Source organism: Eulemur rufifrons, chromosome 15 (assembly GCF_041146395.1).
Source record: "Eulemur rufifrons isolate Redbay chromosome 15, OSU_ERuf_1, whole genome shotgun sequence".
Lineage (NCBI taxonomy): Eukaryota > Metazoa > Chordata > Mammalia > Primates > Lemuridae > Eulemur > Eulemur rufifrons.
The window spans coordinates 21,643,068-21,659,835 of record NC_090997.1 but is presented as its reverse complement, the minus strand read 5'-3'; the positions used below and the strand labels follow the sequence as shown (position 1 = coordinate 21,659,835).

The 16,768-nt window shown below is 34.3% G+C and overlaps 1 protein-coding gene across 2 annotated transcripts in view; it reads right to left on the bottom strand.

The window, feature by feature from the left end:
• The window catches only part of MLIP (muscular LMNA interacting protein), a 243,025-nt gene that overhangs the window by 86,645 nt on the left and 139,612 nt on the right, over positions 1–16,768 (bottom strand). For both annotated transcript variants that reach the window (XM_069487902.1, XM_069487901.1), the window contains 4 exons: positions 15,115–15,186; positions 2,908–2,973; positions 2,742–2,825; positions 2,552–2,611 (listed from right to left, as the gene is read on the bottom strand). In XM_069487902.1, coding sequence (XP_069344003.1) covers positions 2,552–2,611; positions 2,742–2,825; positions 2,908–2,973; positions 15,115–15,186 — 282 coding nt within the window. The remainder of the gene's footprint in view (positions 1–2,551; positions 2,612–2,741; positions 2,826–2,907; positions 2,974–15,114; positions 15,187–16,768) is intronic.

The following is a 16,768-nucleotide window of genomic DNA, read 5'->3' as shown; positions in this document are numbered from 1 at the left end:
AAGAATAAGAGACATGGAATATGGAATCAAAAGTGACAAAATCAGAATTATAAGAGTCCCAGGGGAAAAGAAATACTTGAAAAAATAATGCCTAAAAATTATCCAGAATATAAGGAGAAGAAAAGATGGAAGACTTCAGATGAAAAATCGGAGTACCAATCAAGATACCGAAGAAAAAAACATGCACACCTAGACACATTATAAGGAAAATCAGTAAGATCATATATAAAGGTAAAATTTCAAATGCTTGCAGAGCTACTCTGCAAATGATCAGTCTACAGCAGAGAAACAAATACCATGTGGACAAAGCACTTCGTAAGTATGCTGCTGAAGAAAAAGAACCTGGGGGGAAAATGTTGAAGAGAAAAGACCTATAATTTTATGTCCAACAGAACTATAATTTAAATCAAAGGACAAAATAAAGATATTAATGTGGACATAGACTACAAAATCTGCATAAAAAGACCTTGTTGAATACAATTTTCAGTAAGATTCTGAATAGAAAAATAAAAAATCTAGGAGAAAGCTGTCAATGTGCATGAAATAAGGATCTAAGTAAAGAATAAATCTCTAAAGATCAAGAAAAAGTAAAAACATATAAATTCAGACAAAAATTCAAAAAATACTAATAAATTATATGTGTGTGTGCTTCTGTGTGGTGTTTGTATAGCTGATTAAAAACAGCTAGAAAGTGAAAAGTGTTATAGTACTTATAAAATTTTTAAAAAAGGCATTTGTAAGTTTTAAAATTGATAGAAAAATAAATATAATCATTGTCTTTAATAATGCATGTATAGCTATCAAAAGCAACAAAATATAAAATAAAATTTTTAAAATTTTTAAACCAGTAAATGTCAAAATATCCAAAGGGAAGCAGGAAAGACAAAAAGAAAACAACACAGTTTAAATAGAAAGCATGAAATAAAATAGCAAACTTAGTTGTAATATAACAAGAATTACAAAAATTATAAATGGCTTAAGATTCACGATAAACAGAATCTGACTGAATATAAAAGTGATATCCAGAAATAAGTTGTTTTGAATAAAATTAGACAAGAAGGTATAAAAGATAAAAAAAAAAAGACAAATGGCCAACAAACATATGAAAAAATACTCAACATCTCTAATCATCAGGGAAATGAAAATCAAAACCACAATCAAATATCAGTTATCTCCAGTAAGAATGGCCTTTATCAAAAAGTCCCAAAACAATAAATGTTGTCATGGATGTGGAGAGATAGGAACACTCATACACTGCTGGCAGAACTGCAAACTAGTACAACCTCTGTGGAAAGCAATATGGAGATACCTCAAAGAGATACAAGTAGAACTACCATTTGATCCAGCAATCCCATTACTGGGCATCTACACAAAAGAACAAAAGACATTCTATAAAAAAGACATCTGCACTTGAATGTTTATAGCAGCACAATTCACAATTGCAAAGATGTGGAAACAACCCAAGTGCTCATCAACACATGAGTGGATTAATAAAATGTGGTATATGTATATCATGGAGTTCTACTCAGCCACAAAAAAACAATGGTGATCTAGCACCTCTTGTATTATCCTGGATAGAGCTGGAGCCCATTCTACTAAATGAAATATCACAAGAATGGAAAAACAAGCACCACATGAACTCACCGTCAAATTGGTATTAACTGATCAACACTTAAGTGCACATATAGTAATAATATTCATCGGGTGTCAGGCAGATGGGAGGGGGCAGGAGGGGACAGGTATATACACACCGAATGGGTGCAGTGTGCACCGTCTGGGCAATGGACATGCTTGAAGCTCTTACTCAGGTGGGGCAAAGGCAATATATGTAACCTAAACATTTGTACCCCTGTAATATGCTGAAATAAAAAAAATTTAAAAAAAGAATAAAGTCTAATACTTTACTATTTAAAAAATTGTAATGGCACTCATATGTTTATTGCAGCACAATTCACAATTACAAAGATATGGAATCATCCTAAGTGCCCATAAACTGCTGAGTGAATTAAAAAAATCTGGTATATATATGTGTGTGTCCACACACACACACCATAGAATACTACTCGGCCATAACAAAGAATGAAACAATGTCTTTCACAGCAACTTGGATGGAACTGGATGCCATTATCCTAACTGAAATATCTCAGGAACAGAAAAACAATTACCACATGTACTCACTTATAAGCGGGAGCTAAATGATGGGTATACATGGTCATACAGAGTGGTATAATGGAATTTGGAGACTCAAACCAGGGGAAAGGGGCAAGTAGGGAGGGATCAAAAACTGCCTATTGAGTACAATATATTCTATTTGGGTAACCGGTACACTAAAAGACCTGACTTCATTACTATACAATTCATCCATGTAATAAAGAAACCACTTGTACCTGCTAAATCTATTAAAATAAAAAAAAATTATGATTGCTAAGAAAATTATTGATATTCACTAAATTAATTTCCCAATTCACTAGTGAGCTTTGATTTGCAATTTGAAAATCATTGATCTAGTATATCTTATGATTCAGTAAATTAGATTAAAATATATACATACTTTGATTGTGTCAGAACCCAACAATGTCTGTGGGGACCTTGAAGGAGAATCAGAGGAATACTGAAAAAAAAGAAAGAAAGAAGGAAAGAAAAAGAAAAGGACAAGCCTGTAAGGTATCATACTAAAGTAGAGGAAAATGAAGAGAAGCAAAGCAAATATTTGAATTGCACATTCTAGTCTAAGGCATTACCATAGACAAGGAATCCTGTAAGACCTTATCAATGGTAGCACAGAGCTCTTCAGTTTGCTGCCTGAGCTGTGCAGGGAAACACAACTGGAAGAATTGAAACCAGGTACTGGGTTAGAATGAGTTTTGGGATTGCATACCTAAAGCAGGGGAAATTTGAAGTTATTACCTCCACAGGTAGATCTAACGGGTTGTCCTTGGAGACACTTTCAGTCTTGGCTGGTTCATCTAGTGCCTAGTGATAAATGAAATAGTTCTCATATGAGGTTTCTGGTCAAATATAAATGTAGCAGAAAAGCCTCTGCATAGACTTTTCAAAGCCCTGTATATATCACTATTTCTAAGAAAATATCTGAACCATTCGAAGAGCTGTTCTGGAAGGCATTTTCCACATTTGTTCAGTTGGTCCCATGAAATTAGTATGTTCAATACTATCTCCATTTTACAATAACAAAAAAAAAGTTGAGGATTTTTTTTTGTTTTGCTTTTGTCCCAATTTTTCCATTTCATTTTTTCTTTAATTTTTGAATTTTTAGTTGATTAAAGGTGGGGTTTTCGCATTCTTTTTTTATTCACTAATTCAGACATGTGGCAGAGACAATGCTAGGTGTTCATCATATACTTTCATTTTCTTAAATACAGTTATACAACATTTTGTTGGCCTCAAGAATTTGCGTGTGGGCTTCTGACTGACTTTTTGTGGAATGTAATCTAAAGTGATGTGGAACTTCTGGTGCAATGCAGTTAAACATCAATATGAGTTTTCATTATTCTCTCTTTCATCTTCAGACAACTAACATGCAAGATGGAAGGAGACAATGTTACTGAGTCATTATTGGAGAAGAGCCATGTGGGAGAGCTAAGTTGAGCTACATTAAACTATGATGAAGGAAGGAAAGAAATGTTGATTGCATTAAACCATTGAAATGCGAGGGTTTGTCTGTTGTGGCAGTTAATGTTGCTTACCCTGACTAATACAGGCACTGTAGGCTATATATTTTTCGAAATTAGCCTTGAAATGTTTCTATTCATACCAAAAGCTAACCCAAGCAATACAAAATCTTAGAACACTGCACATAATATGTAAGGATCTCAAAATGTACAATTCAATTCATCCCTCCTTATTTTTATGCTCTAATTGCCAATTAATTATATTTAAATATGTTCTAAACATATTATTATGTTGTAAGTTTTGCTTTAAACAGCTATATGATTATAAAAAGATTTTAATAAAATAATATTTTATAGTTACCCACATATTCATCATTTCCCCATGCTCTGACCTTCTCTCTGAAGTTCTGTGCTTATATTTGCCATGATTTCCCTTCGACCTGAAAAAACTTCCTTAGTTCCTTTTATAGTGCCAGTCTGCTATCAAGAATTCTCCTAGTTTTCTTTTAGCTGAAGATATCCTTACTTTGTCTTCTTTCTTGAAGGAATTATTCCTGGACACAAAATGTAGAGTTTCTTTTTCTCTCTCATCATTTTAAAGGTGTCATTCCATTGTCTTTGGCCTCCATTGTGTCTAATGAGAAGTTAGCTATTATTGTATTTTTGTTCTTCTGCATGTAGTAAATTATTTTTCTCTGATGCTTTCAGGATTTTGTCTTTATATGGTATTTTTAGCAGTTTGATTATGATGCAGGTAGACTTTTTAAATTAAACATTCTTAGGATTATATGAGCTTCTTGAAAGTATACATTCATATCTATTACCAAGGTTAGAAAAATTTTGGCTACTAGTTTTTCAAATTTTTTTTTGCTCCATTCTCTCTCTCCTCTCCTTCTGGGACTCCAATTACATTTTTATATTATCCCACAAGTCACTGAACTCTGTTCAATTATTCCATCCTTTCCCCTTTATTTTTCAAATCAGGTGATGTCTATCAATACATCTTCAAGTTCACTCTTTTATTATCTCCAGGTTTTTCTTAAACCAATACAGTGAATTTTTTATTTATAATATCTTGTTTTTCAATTCTGGAATTTCCACTTGATATCTTTTTATTATAGTTTCTATTTTTGTGCTGAGAATTCTCATGTGCTAATTTATTATGAGCATATGTTCCTTTACACCCTTGAGTATATTTATAATAACAGCTTTAAAAGCCTTGCCAAATAATTACAACATCTGGAACACTTTAAGTTGACCTCTATGAATTATATTTTACCTTGAGTATGAGTTAAATTATTCTATTTCTTTGTATGTCTAAAAATTTAGGATTATAGCTAGAATATTTTGAATGATATGTTACAAGGACTCTGAATTCTGTTATGGTAACCTGAAGGGTAATATTATTATCATTGTTTAGTTTTAACATGCAGTTAATTTGACTCCAAAATGGGCAGAAGCTGAAATCTTTATTCCATTGTTTTATCCTTTGCTGAGCTTAATGGGCACATTCAATAGTTGTCCAAAGATTGGGGCAGAGTATTTATAAAGCATTTGGGGCTCCCCTTCTATGACTCTCTCTTCTCCTGGATTCTCTCCTCACTTTCCAGTTCTTGTGTGACCTAACACTCTGTTCTCTGATTCCTCATCCAGTACCCTTCAGGTTTCTTACTGAGGTTTCACTACTTCGATGTGAGCAGACAAGGGGCTACCCATAAGGTTTAAAAAAAAACTATAAAATCTAGAAAAGACCCAATGCCATTTCCTTCTTACAAGCATTCACTCTACTGCAGTTTCTATCTGCTCTGGGTCATGTCCCAATACCTTCAGACAGTTCTTTTTTACATGTTTTCCAGAGTGTATTATTGTTACCTGCAAAACAGTTGGTCCAATACAAGCTACTCCTTCATTTCCAGAAGCAGAATGAGGCAAACTAATTTAAATTTAAATGTAATTTTAATTTCAAATTTTTAGCACACATTTTCTTTATCGCAAAGATTGTATAAATTCAAATCTCAAACCTGCCTCAGGGCAGGCTTGTGGTTAAAGCTTTTTTTTTTCCTACCTTGAACCTAGACTGATATAAGAAACTGTGCTTGTCATTTCCCTTTGCAAATTTTTTCTTATCCATCTTGTAATTGAGAGTGTAAACCTTCAGATATCCTGGCTATGTGATGGGGATGCAATTCCAGTTCTCTGTCTCACTCAGCCCCAAGTCTTTCCCTCCCCTTGACAAGTTGACAGTAAATCCCAATTCTTAGGGTTCCTGAACTTAATACCTTCAGGACAACCATGGCATCAGCACCCTGATTTTCATCCTGTTTTTGGCATTTGACCCTTGGAAATTTCCCCTTCTTTTTTATGAGCTCAGCTTTATATTGGGTTGAACCACATGAAATTGCCGATCTTCAGCTAGCAATGACATATCAAAATGGCAATTTCATGTGATTCAACCTATTTTAATGCATTTTCTTTTTCAAGCTATCTAGTTCCAATCCACTTTCTAAGTTTGACAATCTCCCACTATTATGGTTTTTCAAAAAATATGTGCCATGAGTTCTAAAGGCAATTACAAAAGAGGTTGCCAACAATGTCATAAGTAATTGCAGACTAATTAGAGCAAGTGGTTGGGCCCTCAAGGCAGTTACTTTCAAAAGAAAAATGATCACTTGAATATATATGTTATGATAAATTTGTAAACAGACAAACAAAAGACTTGGTTCTCTATTGTCATGTCTTACATAACTTTTTAAAATTATACACTGCCCTGTCCTCTTATTTAGATTTACCTCCTACCACTCATTTTGTTATTAACATTCTTTTATAGGTATATGCTAACTACAAGGTGTTATACCAGCCATGAAACCAAGGAATCCATTGCTCATCAGAATCTATTTTCCTCCTTCTAATAGAGCCACAGAAATAACAGATCCAGAAGTATTAGCCTTTTCCAACAGGTACTATGTCCAGATGCTAGAGCTGTCATGTTGACATAGGTTATATCCATAAGAATTCAAAAAAGTGACATCTAAAAGATAAGATTTCATCATCCATACATCATTTTAATATCTCACAAAGGAAAATACTGTCTGGAAATTTTTGTTTCAAAATTCACTTCTCTGTATTAAATAACAATATTTGGAAGATTGGCTATAATAACCTAAGAAAAACAAATGCCTCTTTCTTACCATAAAAAAAATCTGTTATGCTTTCTTCCTTCATCCTTTAAAATTATGATTAATCATGAAAAATTCTTGGCAAGGAACAGAAAATTTTATAAAAATAACTGCTAGCTGGTGTTCAGTTGGTTTAAATTTTTCCTGACGTGGTGTTTTCATCACTTCCTATCTGCCTTGTTGATTGGGGAAGAGGTTCTTTCCCTGGTGTTGTAGGGATGGATGATTACATGACTTCTGATGCTGGACAGATAAAATCCACCACAATTTATTTGTCACATTTATTCACACTCCAGGGGAGGAGGGCACCGCACACTATGCAGGGTCACACAGGGTTGCACTAAGGAACAGGGTGAACAGCCAGGGGCTGTGGGTATCAGGAAAGTGGGGTTCCCCTGGTCTGAAGGATGTGGTTGGCTTGTTTGAGAAATTCTCCAGGAACTGGAACCTACTGTTAAGGCACAAGCAAGACTGCACCTGGTCAGTTTGACAAGGAGGCTTGTTGCTTGGCTAGGGGACCCCATCTGCAGGAGCAGAGTGAGGAGGACATGTGCAGCGGGGCCATTTGAGGATCTCCCAGTGTCACCAGATGTCAGGGTAGCACACAACACTGGAACTTAATTTTAGGCCTTACACCACACTTGATGTCTACTATATTGATAATTATGGAGAAGGCAAAGGTCAGAAATGAAAAACCAGGACTAAGAACAAACTCCTCAGGAGAGAATTTTGTTCTGGTCCTTGCTCGCCTTTCCAACAATGCCTTCCATCTGCTCCTCACTTGCCTGCTGCTCTTTAACCGCAAAGAATTGCTTGAGTTCTTTGAATTTGTGCTGATCTTTTGTACTACATGTTACTAACTCTCCTTAGATCATCTTGCTTCCACTTTCATTTCGCTCAGAGAATTCCTATTCATCCTGAAGATACAAATCATACTCCTTTATAATGTCTTTCTTGGCCCTCACAAAATGGCCATTCTCTGGTTGGGGGACCATACCACTTTGCACATACCATAAGCATATTGTATTATAATTACTTTTTAAACTGTATCTCTACCCTACTGGATGATTTGTCCTATGAAGCTCAAGGAAATATGGTATTTATCTTTGCAGCCCCAGGATAGAGAACATAACAGGTGCTCAGTAAAGAACTCCAGGTTGGATTACAAGGTAAACCAATGAACAAATGAATACATGAATCATAGAAATGATATGACTTTAATGGTTTCCAGTAAAATGCTCTAGAGAAGTATTTTAAACTTTTTGAGTATTTAGATTAACAAATAAACTATTTCTTTTCCTGTATTACAATTAAATTTGTTTACCATCAAAGATCTAATCATATAATCAACGTTAGTACAATAAGGTGATTTTTTTTCAGCTAAAAGCAAATAAAGTTGATATTTTAATTAGTATGTGGGAATTTACTTCAAGGAAACACAACTTTAAATAGGCTATTTGAAATATTAAACTTCATTCAAAGAATTACAAAATTACTCAGGTCCCTTGGAAAACTAAGACAGATAACTGGTGTCAGTTTACTAAAGCTAAAATTTTGAAATGGGACAAATATTCAGACTGTGTTAGAAAAAATCTGGTGGGGAGATTATTTTGAGCTTAAATGGCTTTGAAATTTACTAGAATCAATTTTTTAATTATCTAGGAGTTATTTGTCCAATGTATCATCTTGATTCACTATTTCTAACAGCCATAAAAAGTTGCTTCTTTTTCTGTTGTCCAAAATTGAAAGAACATATTTGAAATCTCCATTAATAAGAAGTCTGACCATATATTGCTTTTTGACAAGTTAGCCAGCAGGATTGTATTAATTTTTCTTTAGATTTATTCATTTTGGGTTAAAGTTTGTTAAAATATTCTCCAATAAATTATTGTTATTAAAAACATGTTTTCCATCAAACTGAACTATATAGCAATTGAGACATAAATGGGATATTTCATTGAATCTCATTTTTAAAGATTCTTAACTAATATAAATTATCAAAATTGTTTGTATGTTGCTCAGAACAATCAACTTTGAGGTCCAGTTTTTGAAAAGAGACCCAATAAATCTAACTTTTAGCAGAAAATGGCTTTTGAATTTAGCACTACATTATAACTGAAAGCCAAGGACTATGAACAAGCATTGTAAATCAAAGTCCTTACATGAAAGTATGCCAATAAACTGTAATAGGTATTCCCTAGTTAAAAGGAGCATCTTCTGATGGAATTGCAAAGACTTTTTAGTCAGATATATTGAATCAGTCTAACCTACTCCCTAAGAAATAGGATTAAGTTCCAGAAATCTGAAGATGGAATGAATTAGTTGTACTCTAAATGGAGTTGGAAAATAAGCTGCCTCCAAAGGGAGAGTGATACGAAGAGACTTGTAAACTTTTTGTTATGTCCAGACTATCTACTGGATTGAATTTCAAAAATTTCATACATGAGTTACTATATTTTAGTAATGATCAAATAACCCCCTTCAAATGATTTATGCTAAGACTAAATGCTCCTCTACTTTATTACTCTGACCAGCTATTTGGTGAAATAAATTAATAGAAAATCATTTGTAGGATTGGAGATATTCTGAAAAAAAATAAATCTCTGATTATCTAAATTGGTTATCTAGGTCTGAATAAACATTCAGCTCTGAAGAAAAGGGGGAAGAAGACACTGCAAGACAAAGGAGTTTGCAGATATATAAAAGTTACAGGTTATTTTTAAAGATCTAGGAGTATTTACCAGATTATGTTTACATAATTGGTTTAAAAATTTCAAGAACTAAGGAATTCTTTCTGGTGTTTTCAGTCCCAAGAGCTTTGGAGAGTTAAATATCTGTTCCCTCCACACAGAAGGACTTTTTGCAAACCATTACAACCAGTTTCAACCCCATTCCATGAGGGCTCAATGACAAGAGGAGCCATACTTTTCCTTCATTTGATTAAGGCTATCAGAAAGGTGTTCCTTATTTCCAGCCAGCACCTCCTTCAGCGTGCTTTGCCTCATCTCTTTCAGCAGTTCAAAGCATTGGGCTACTTTGTAATCCCTCACTCTCCCAAGTCTTCTCAGAACTAAAGTGGTTCTAATTCCCTTTGATTGTTCCTCATAAAAACAAAATACTTTCGTTGCTCTGATTTAGTGAGGACTTAAATATGTTTTAGCAAGTAAGGGAAAAAAGCGTTGTAGAAAGGGATCCAAAATCATCATCTCTTGCTCAATATTTCACTCTAACTAGCTGATATCACTGTTGCATAGTGAGCAGGGAAAGGCTGGGGGACAGTCAGGTCTTCTTTGAGGTCCAGTGCAGCAACTTACCAGCCCTGCTGCTTGGGGAATTTACTTGGCTTCTTTGAGCATCAAATTCTCCACAGAGCTGTGAAGATGGTAAAGCATTTAGCTTAGTGTCTGATACACTCAAGTACTCAGTACGGCAGCCATTGTGAGTGTATTGTCTAATCTTCAAAAACTGCCAAGCCTAAAACCAACTTACTCCTCTTAAAGCAGAAGGCCTTTCATAGTTTTTCCATGGAAGTAGAACTGATGACACTTATTCTATCCTAAAGAAAGACTCCTTATTATTGTTGGTTCAATTGTCATACACTGGCCCCCCTTTATTTTTATACTCTTAAGAACAAAAATCTGCCTTAAGATAAAATTGGAAATTTTAGAAACCTATCTAGCCCCAAACTAAATTCATTCATTTAATGAACATTTAACAAAAAAATTAAAAAAAAAAAAAAACTGTATTCCCTCAAAAAGTTTATGGTAGAAAAAGAAATCAATAAGTACGCATAATTAAATGTGGTTTGGTAAGTGTTTTAAAAAAGATATCCACAGAGTAGACAATAACCTGAGAAGAACCAGTCAGCATAGATTTAAGTCCTGGACACTTCTGCATTGTTAAGGAAATTGGGAACACACCTTTTGCACTAATTTAAATTAAGTGATGTCCCTTTAATATAGGTCATGTGCTAAATTAGAAACCAGGTTTTGTGAAATTTTTAAGACATGGAGAGATCTTAAAATACTCTCACCCAGGGACATATGTTTAATCAGATTGGTGTTTTCCAACTCATGCTTTAAAAAATTAAACAGGCAACTTAGAATAAATTGATTTGACAACTGACAAGATACATCAAATCTTTTCCTTTCTATTTTTATAACATATTTATTATTGTTATCTTTAAAATAGCTATTTTTATATTCTTCCACCAAAAAAAGGATTTTTATTCTATAACTTTACATTTAAGGAATTAATCCTATAATTTGTATTTGCTATATTGAGCTGCGCCAGAATTCTTCAGTCAAATACACACGTGCTTAATGAATTAAACGTATCTTGAAAATGGCAGATAATAATGCCATTTGTTAGAAACTTTGTAATTAACCTTAACCCTAATTTTATCCTGAGGAATACTTGTGAAGGATGGAACAGAGAATTGAAATTACTTTAAAAAAATGCATACTTTCATGGAAAAATATTAATCATTCTTGAGACAATAAAGATGCATATTATTTGATTTCATGGAAATATTCCTTCCTTTGTCTTTCCTTTCCTTAATACAATGGTACAATAAAAATAATAATCCATTTACTTGTAATATTAATATGTTCCAAACAGTTTAATTTTAGCTTTTTACCTATTGCTATCAGACTCAGAAAATAAGAATAAAAACTAGTCAATGAGAGAGACAGACCTTTAATATTCTCTGAAAAAGACAGCAATACACACATTGAGACTAAAAATAATGTCCACATCAAAGTTAAAAATTTTGACTATGGACCTTATATATTGTTGAACATAAAGCCCATGGACAGTCACAAATACAAGCTGATCTGATTACTTTAGAATCATTTGTATTTCATTCTCATGTCATTCTTGGAGAAGATGATGATTATTGGCAGGAGATTAAGCCAAATACTCTGAAGCCAACACATTAAAATATGATACCTTACATCTATCTCCTCTTCCTGTAAATCCTTAGTTAAGACTCAGCTAAAAATACTTCCTTCCTAAATGTTCATAGGGAAAAACATAATAGAATATGGAATAAGCTATAAATTGAACTTTTGATGAAGACAAAAATTATATAACAGAAGTACCAGAAATCTCATGTCCTCTGCCAACAAAGTGTACTCTTTTCAAAATGATGAGCCTCATCCAGGGACAATTAAAACTGAAACCAATCCAGTGATTCAATGACAGCTTAATGTCTCGTTGTAAGGGATGCCTGTATTTCAATTTGGAGAAAATCTTGCTTTTAAAAATAGCACTATTTTCAAAAAGTAAATCTGGTTTCTCATTAAGTATACTATATGCTATAGAATAGAATGTAGCGTAAGATAACCACCGTGGATATAATCTGGTTGGGGAGAGAATTAACTTTCAAAATATTTAAGACTTGAATTATTTATGTTACTTCTATCTTCAAGGCATTCCACGGTATGGATGCTACCCAAGTATTAAAATGAGTCTGCAGCATCACCCTACCCCTTAATTGTGGTGTTCTGTGTGATATAAAAGGGATCTCAGAGAAGCTTCTGTGGTTTAACATATTCCAAAATTTTGATTCTTCCTAAAATAGATGAGTTTGTGAAGATTATAGTCCTAATCTTTCCACTCAATTCAGAAATAAATCCCTTTGATTTCAATGACATAAGATGAATTCTATTGTATAAACAGATGGGTATAAAGGACTAAATTACTAGATTTATTTTTAAAAAACTACAACACTGAAAGGAGCAGCATAATATGATTCAAGAAATATTATTGAAAATGAAAGTAAGCTCGCTCATAAAATCTTTAGAAAAGACTTTGATATTTAAAAATTCTTGGCCGGGCGCGGTGGCTCACGCCTGTAATCCTAGCACTCTGGGAGGCCGAGGCGGGTGGATCGCTCAAGGTCAGGAGTTCGAGACCAGCCTGAGCAATGAGCGAGACCTCGTCTCTACTAAAAATAGAAAGAAATTATCTGGCCAACTAAAATATATATAGGAAAAAAAAAAATTAGCTGGGCATGGTGGCGCATGCCTGTAGTCCCAGCTACTCGGGAGGCTGAGGCAGTAGGATTGCTTAAGCCCAGGCGTTTGAGGTTGCTGTGAGCTAGGCTGACGCCACGGCACTCACTCTAGCCTGGGCAACAAAGCGACACTCTGTCTCAAAAAAAAAAAAAAAAAAAAAAAAAATTCTTACGAATTTTAAAATTTTCTCATTGAGGAACACATAACATGAGAAAGCCAGCAGAAAATAGGTAGAATTATTCAAAGTATCTAAATAAGAAAAAAAAAATTCACATCATATCTTGTGACCTTTGTATAAGTCAAATATTTATCATCCAAAAACAATTTACTTTGGCCAAGAGACAATTACCTACACTAGTACTTATACAATAACCCATTCTTCCCTAGAATAAAATTATTTTAAATTAAATATCATGATATTTGCATTTTGTTGTATGAAAAATAAAAATAGTAATTATTTAAAATTAAAAACACAGATCTTATCCCATATAAACTTGTATTAGGTTGAATATACATCAATACCACTATACACATTTTGGAAATGAGTTTGTAATAAAATTGGAACTTAAACTTATTATTCTTTATTTTTAGTGGCTAGTGAATAAATTATAAACTCTATAATCCAGTTAATTGAAAGAGAAGAGGACCGGTGGACAGAGATTCTGGAACCAATACTGACATCCAGCCTTATCTCACAGAAGACTGTCAGGAAGAATTAACTGTCATTTTTCTAAATATAAAATTAACATAGCAGCACCACACAGTTCCAGGACAATGTGCCTCGGCTAGTGAGACAAGCATGAAGGAAGGACACCCTGGCCCCGCAGGCTCCTAATCTCCTCTTTGCCTCACTACCGATGGACAGTGATTCTCCTGTATCTGTGAAGACAGACACTTGTGACCAGATTCCAGAAACGTCCATCCTAAATAGGCAGAGAATCTATGGTATGAAAACACTGCCACCTTCACTCACTACGATGGCCCCAGAGAGTAGGGTAAAGGGACAACTGAGAAAGTGTCACTTCCCACATTCTCCTGAAGCCTCCTGAAATCAGTGTTTTAGGCCCATCTCATCTTTTAATAAGCTGTAAAAAGTAGAAATTCAGGAGAGAAGCTAGAGAAAAAGCTTCAGATTTCCCTGCAGCCTAATGACCCTCCAGTTCAAAGCATTTAGGTATACAGAACATAGATTCTAGACCACATGTGGATAATTTGGAATTATTATCAGAGGTATGTACTATAAGAGATGCTGTCCATTTAATGTTCATCTATATACTACTTAGCATTTCCCATTGACACGTCCTACTTTTTAGACAAGATATCATACAAAAGTTTTATTCTCCAGGTCATGCTAAGGGAGAAAGATTGTAGATAACCAGTGATCAAAATACTACCTAACTGACAAACACTAAAATCTTGACAAATGATAGTAACAGTATTTGAAACACTGTAATTACATAGGAAAAAAATGGGCTTAATGCACTAAGAGATAAATTGTCTAAATAAATCACCATAAAAATAATATATGAAATAAATAATTTCACAGACCTGGTAACTGATTACACTTTGATTCATGATCTGATTCTCTCTTTGGCCTTCATTTGAGCATATGTAATGCACTTATTAAACAAGTGCATTTAATTTACCTACTGAAGTAACAACCTGTAATTTTATAATTAATGACTCTTAATAGCAAAGCCAAAACCCCCTAGAGCCATGTGAAAGCCACTGGGTCATTAAGAGTCTTCTCAAACCTTCCTTCCACCCATGGAGGTAGGATCAGTGGCTGGCAAGAATAAATGAAAAGGTTTAGCCCATGCTGGGATCTGTGGGACTGTATCAGTATATTATAGTGGTGGAAGCCACTATTAATCACCAAGTCTTGACCAATCAATGACCAAGGGGGACAGTTGCCCACATGTCATCCCATTTCTCCTCAATTCTTTTGATCAATATGGACAAAGCTGGAAGTTCTCGAATATAACAATTATTTAAAATTCCAAAGGACAGGTATCTATCCAAACCTGAACCAAGCTTTTGAAGGATGCTTGACAGTGAACTAGATATCTCTAGGCTTATAGCCAACCTGTAGTAATAAATCAATGATGACTCTAATTATATTCATCAAAATGCTTTTAGCACATCATCCTAAACTAAGAACAGCACTTTATTAATATTTCAGTAAAGGCAGAACTTTAAAACAGAAATCTCCCCAAAAGAAATTTCAGAAAACCCAACAAAATGACATCAGAAACATAAAATTCACTTTGCTTTTGAGCCAACACTGACCTTCTGTTCCAAAAGCAATGTGTTTGTAGGGATTGCTGCAAAAGCCTTGTAGCTTGACTTGGTCTTGTATTGCTAGAATGGGTAACCAGAAAGCAAGAGTAGAGATGAAAAGGGTGAAGAATATGACATAATTTTAGACAGTTCTACTAAGTTAAATGACATGTTATCAAATGAAGAAAAGAGTTATTATGCTGAATAACTTGCTTGTGACAGAAAAAAATTAGCTTACCATGTTAATATTTTATTGGAGCGAGAAGCAAAGTAATACTACAGTAAAATATCAGCCTAGAGATTATAGGCAATTATATGCTATTCTGTTTCAGAGCTTAAAAACATCCATTTCACAAAATTATATATAAGTTTCTCATTAGCAGTACTCCCTCAGAGCAGCACTATTTTATACATGAGCGTGTGTGGGGGTGGGGGGGACTTCTCGATCCTCAAAGGAATGTTTCTTTTTTATGGTGCCATAATTAACAAATATTATGCATATAAATTTAATTGAGCTCTTGATACATTCTCTTGCATCATGCACAAAAGCAAAGCTCAGAATACATAAAATTTAGCAGACGATTTTAACAAGCAGCAATGTAGTCAATAATTTGAATATAAATAATATCAGCAATTTAACTCCATATGGAAAAATGAGCAGTGTAAGCTCTTGATTTTATACTCATTTTTTAACCTCATCATGATCTCCCACACTTTCTAATACAGTGATGTCAACGAAACGAAACAAATGATAAAAATTTCCTGAGTTTTAAGTACAACTCAGAGTAATATAGTTCAGTTTTGTGGAGTATTTAGAGGAGAGGGGTGAGCATAAGGACGTTGTAGAAATCAGGATAAAATGCATGATCAAATGCCCAGTTTTTTTTTTGTTTTGTTTTTTTTGTTTGTTTGTTTGGCAATCAGATCACGTGGGTTGTGTTTATGCAACATACTGCTTACACACAAGAGTCATTCTCAAAGCAAGGATGAACATCTCCTATCCCAAAAACAAAATGAAACAAATGAACAAACAAACAAAACTGCACTTGATTACAAAGCTATGGCAGGATATTTTCTCTGTGCTGAAATGACTGAGTCAAAAAACATGGGCATTTGAGAAGCAGCCTTCCTTCCTTAGATTTGCCTAATCAAGAAAGCCTCAAAAGCACAACTTTGATACCACTCTGGATCTCAGCTGTTTAACTAAAGTTCCAGGCTCTCATCATTTCAAATTCCCTTGGCTCAGGAAGCTTCTTCAGTAGCCCAGAGACAGCAGGAAATTGGCACAGAGCTCCAGGCTGTCTCAATCCCTTGGAAAGCAAACCAAAGGGTCTGCAGAAGAAGACAGGGTAGTCAAATAAAACTAAACCTTGGATTTTAGAGATGTAATAAAGTAAACTTTATTAAACTGGTGTGATAAGGATAAGAGACTGGCAGGCTGAATTAGCAAGGAATCAAAGTGCCAGACCTAGAAGAAAGTCATTGTCCAGCTAAAAGCAGAACACATTCTCTCTTTTTACTTTTTTTTTTTTCTCAGTCGAGTGAGTTACAGAGAATAAAAAGAAATTAGCAACCTGAGGCCTGGATGCCAGCAGGTGACATAGAAAGCCACCATAGCCAGACAATCACACTCATCCGCAAAACACATGCTCGCTTACACACA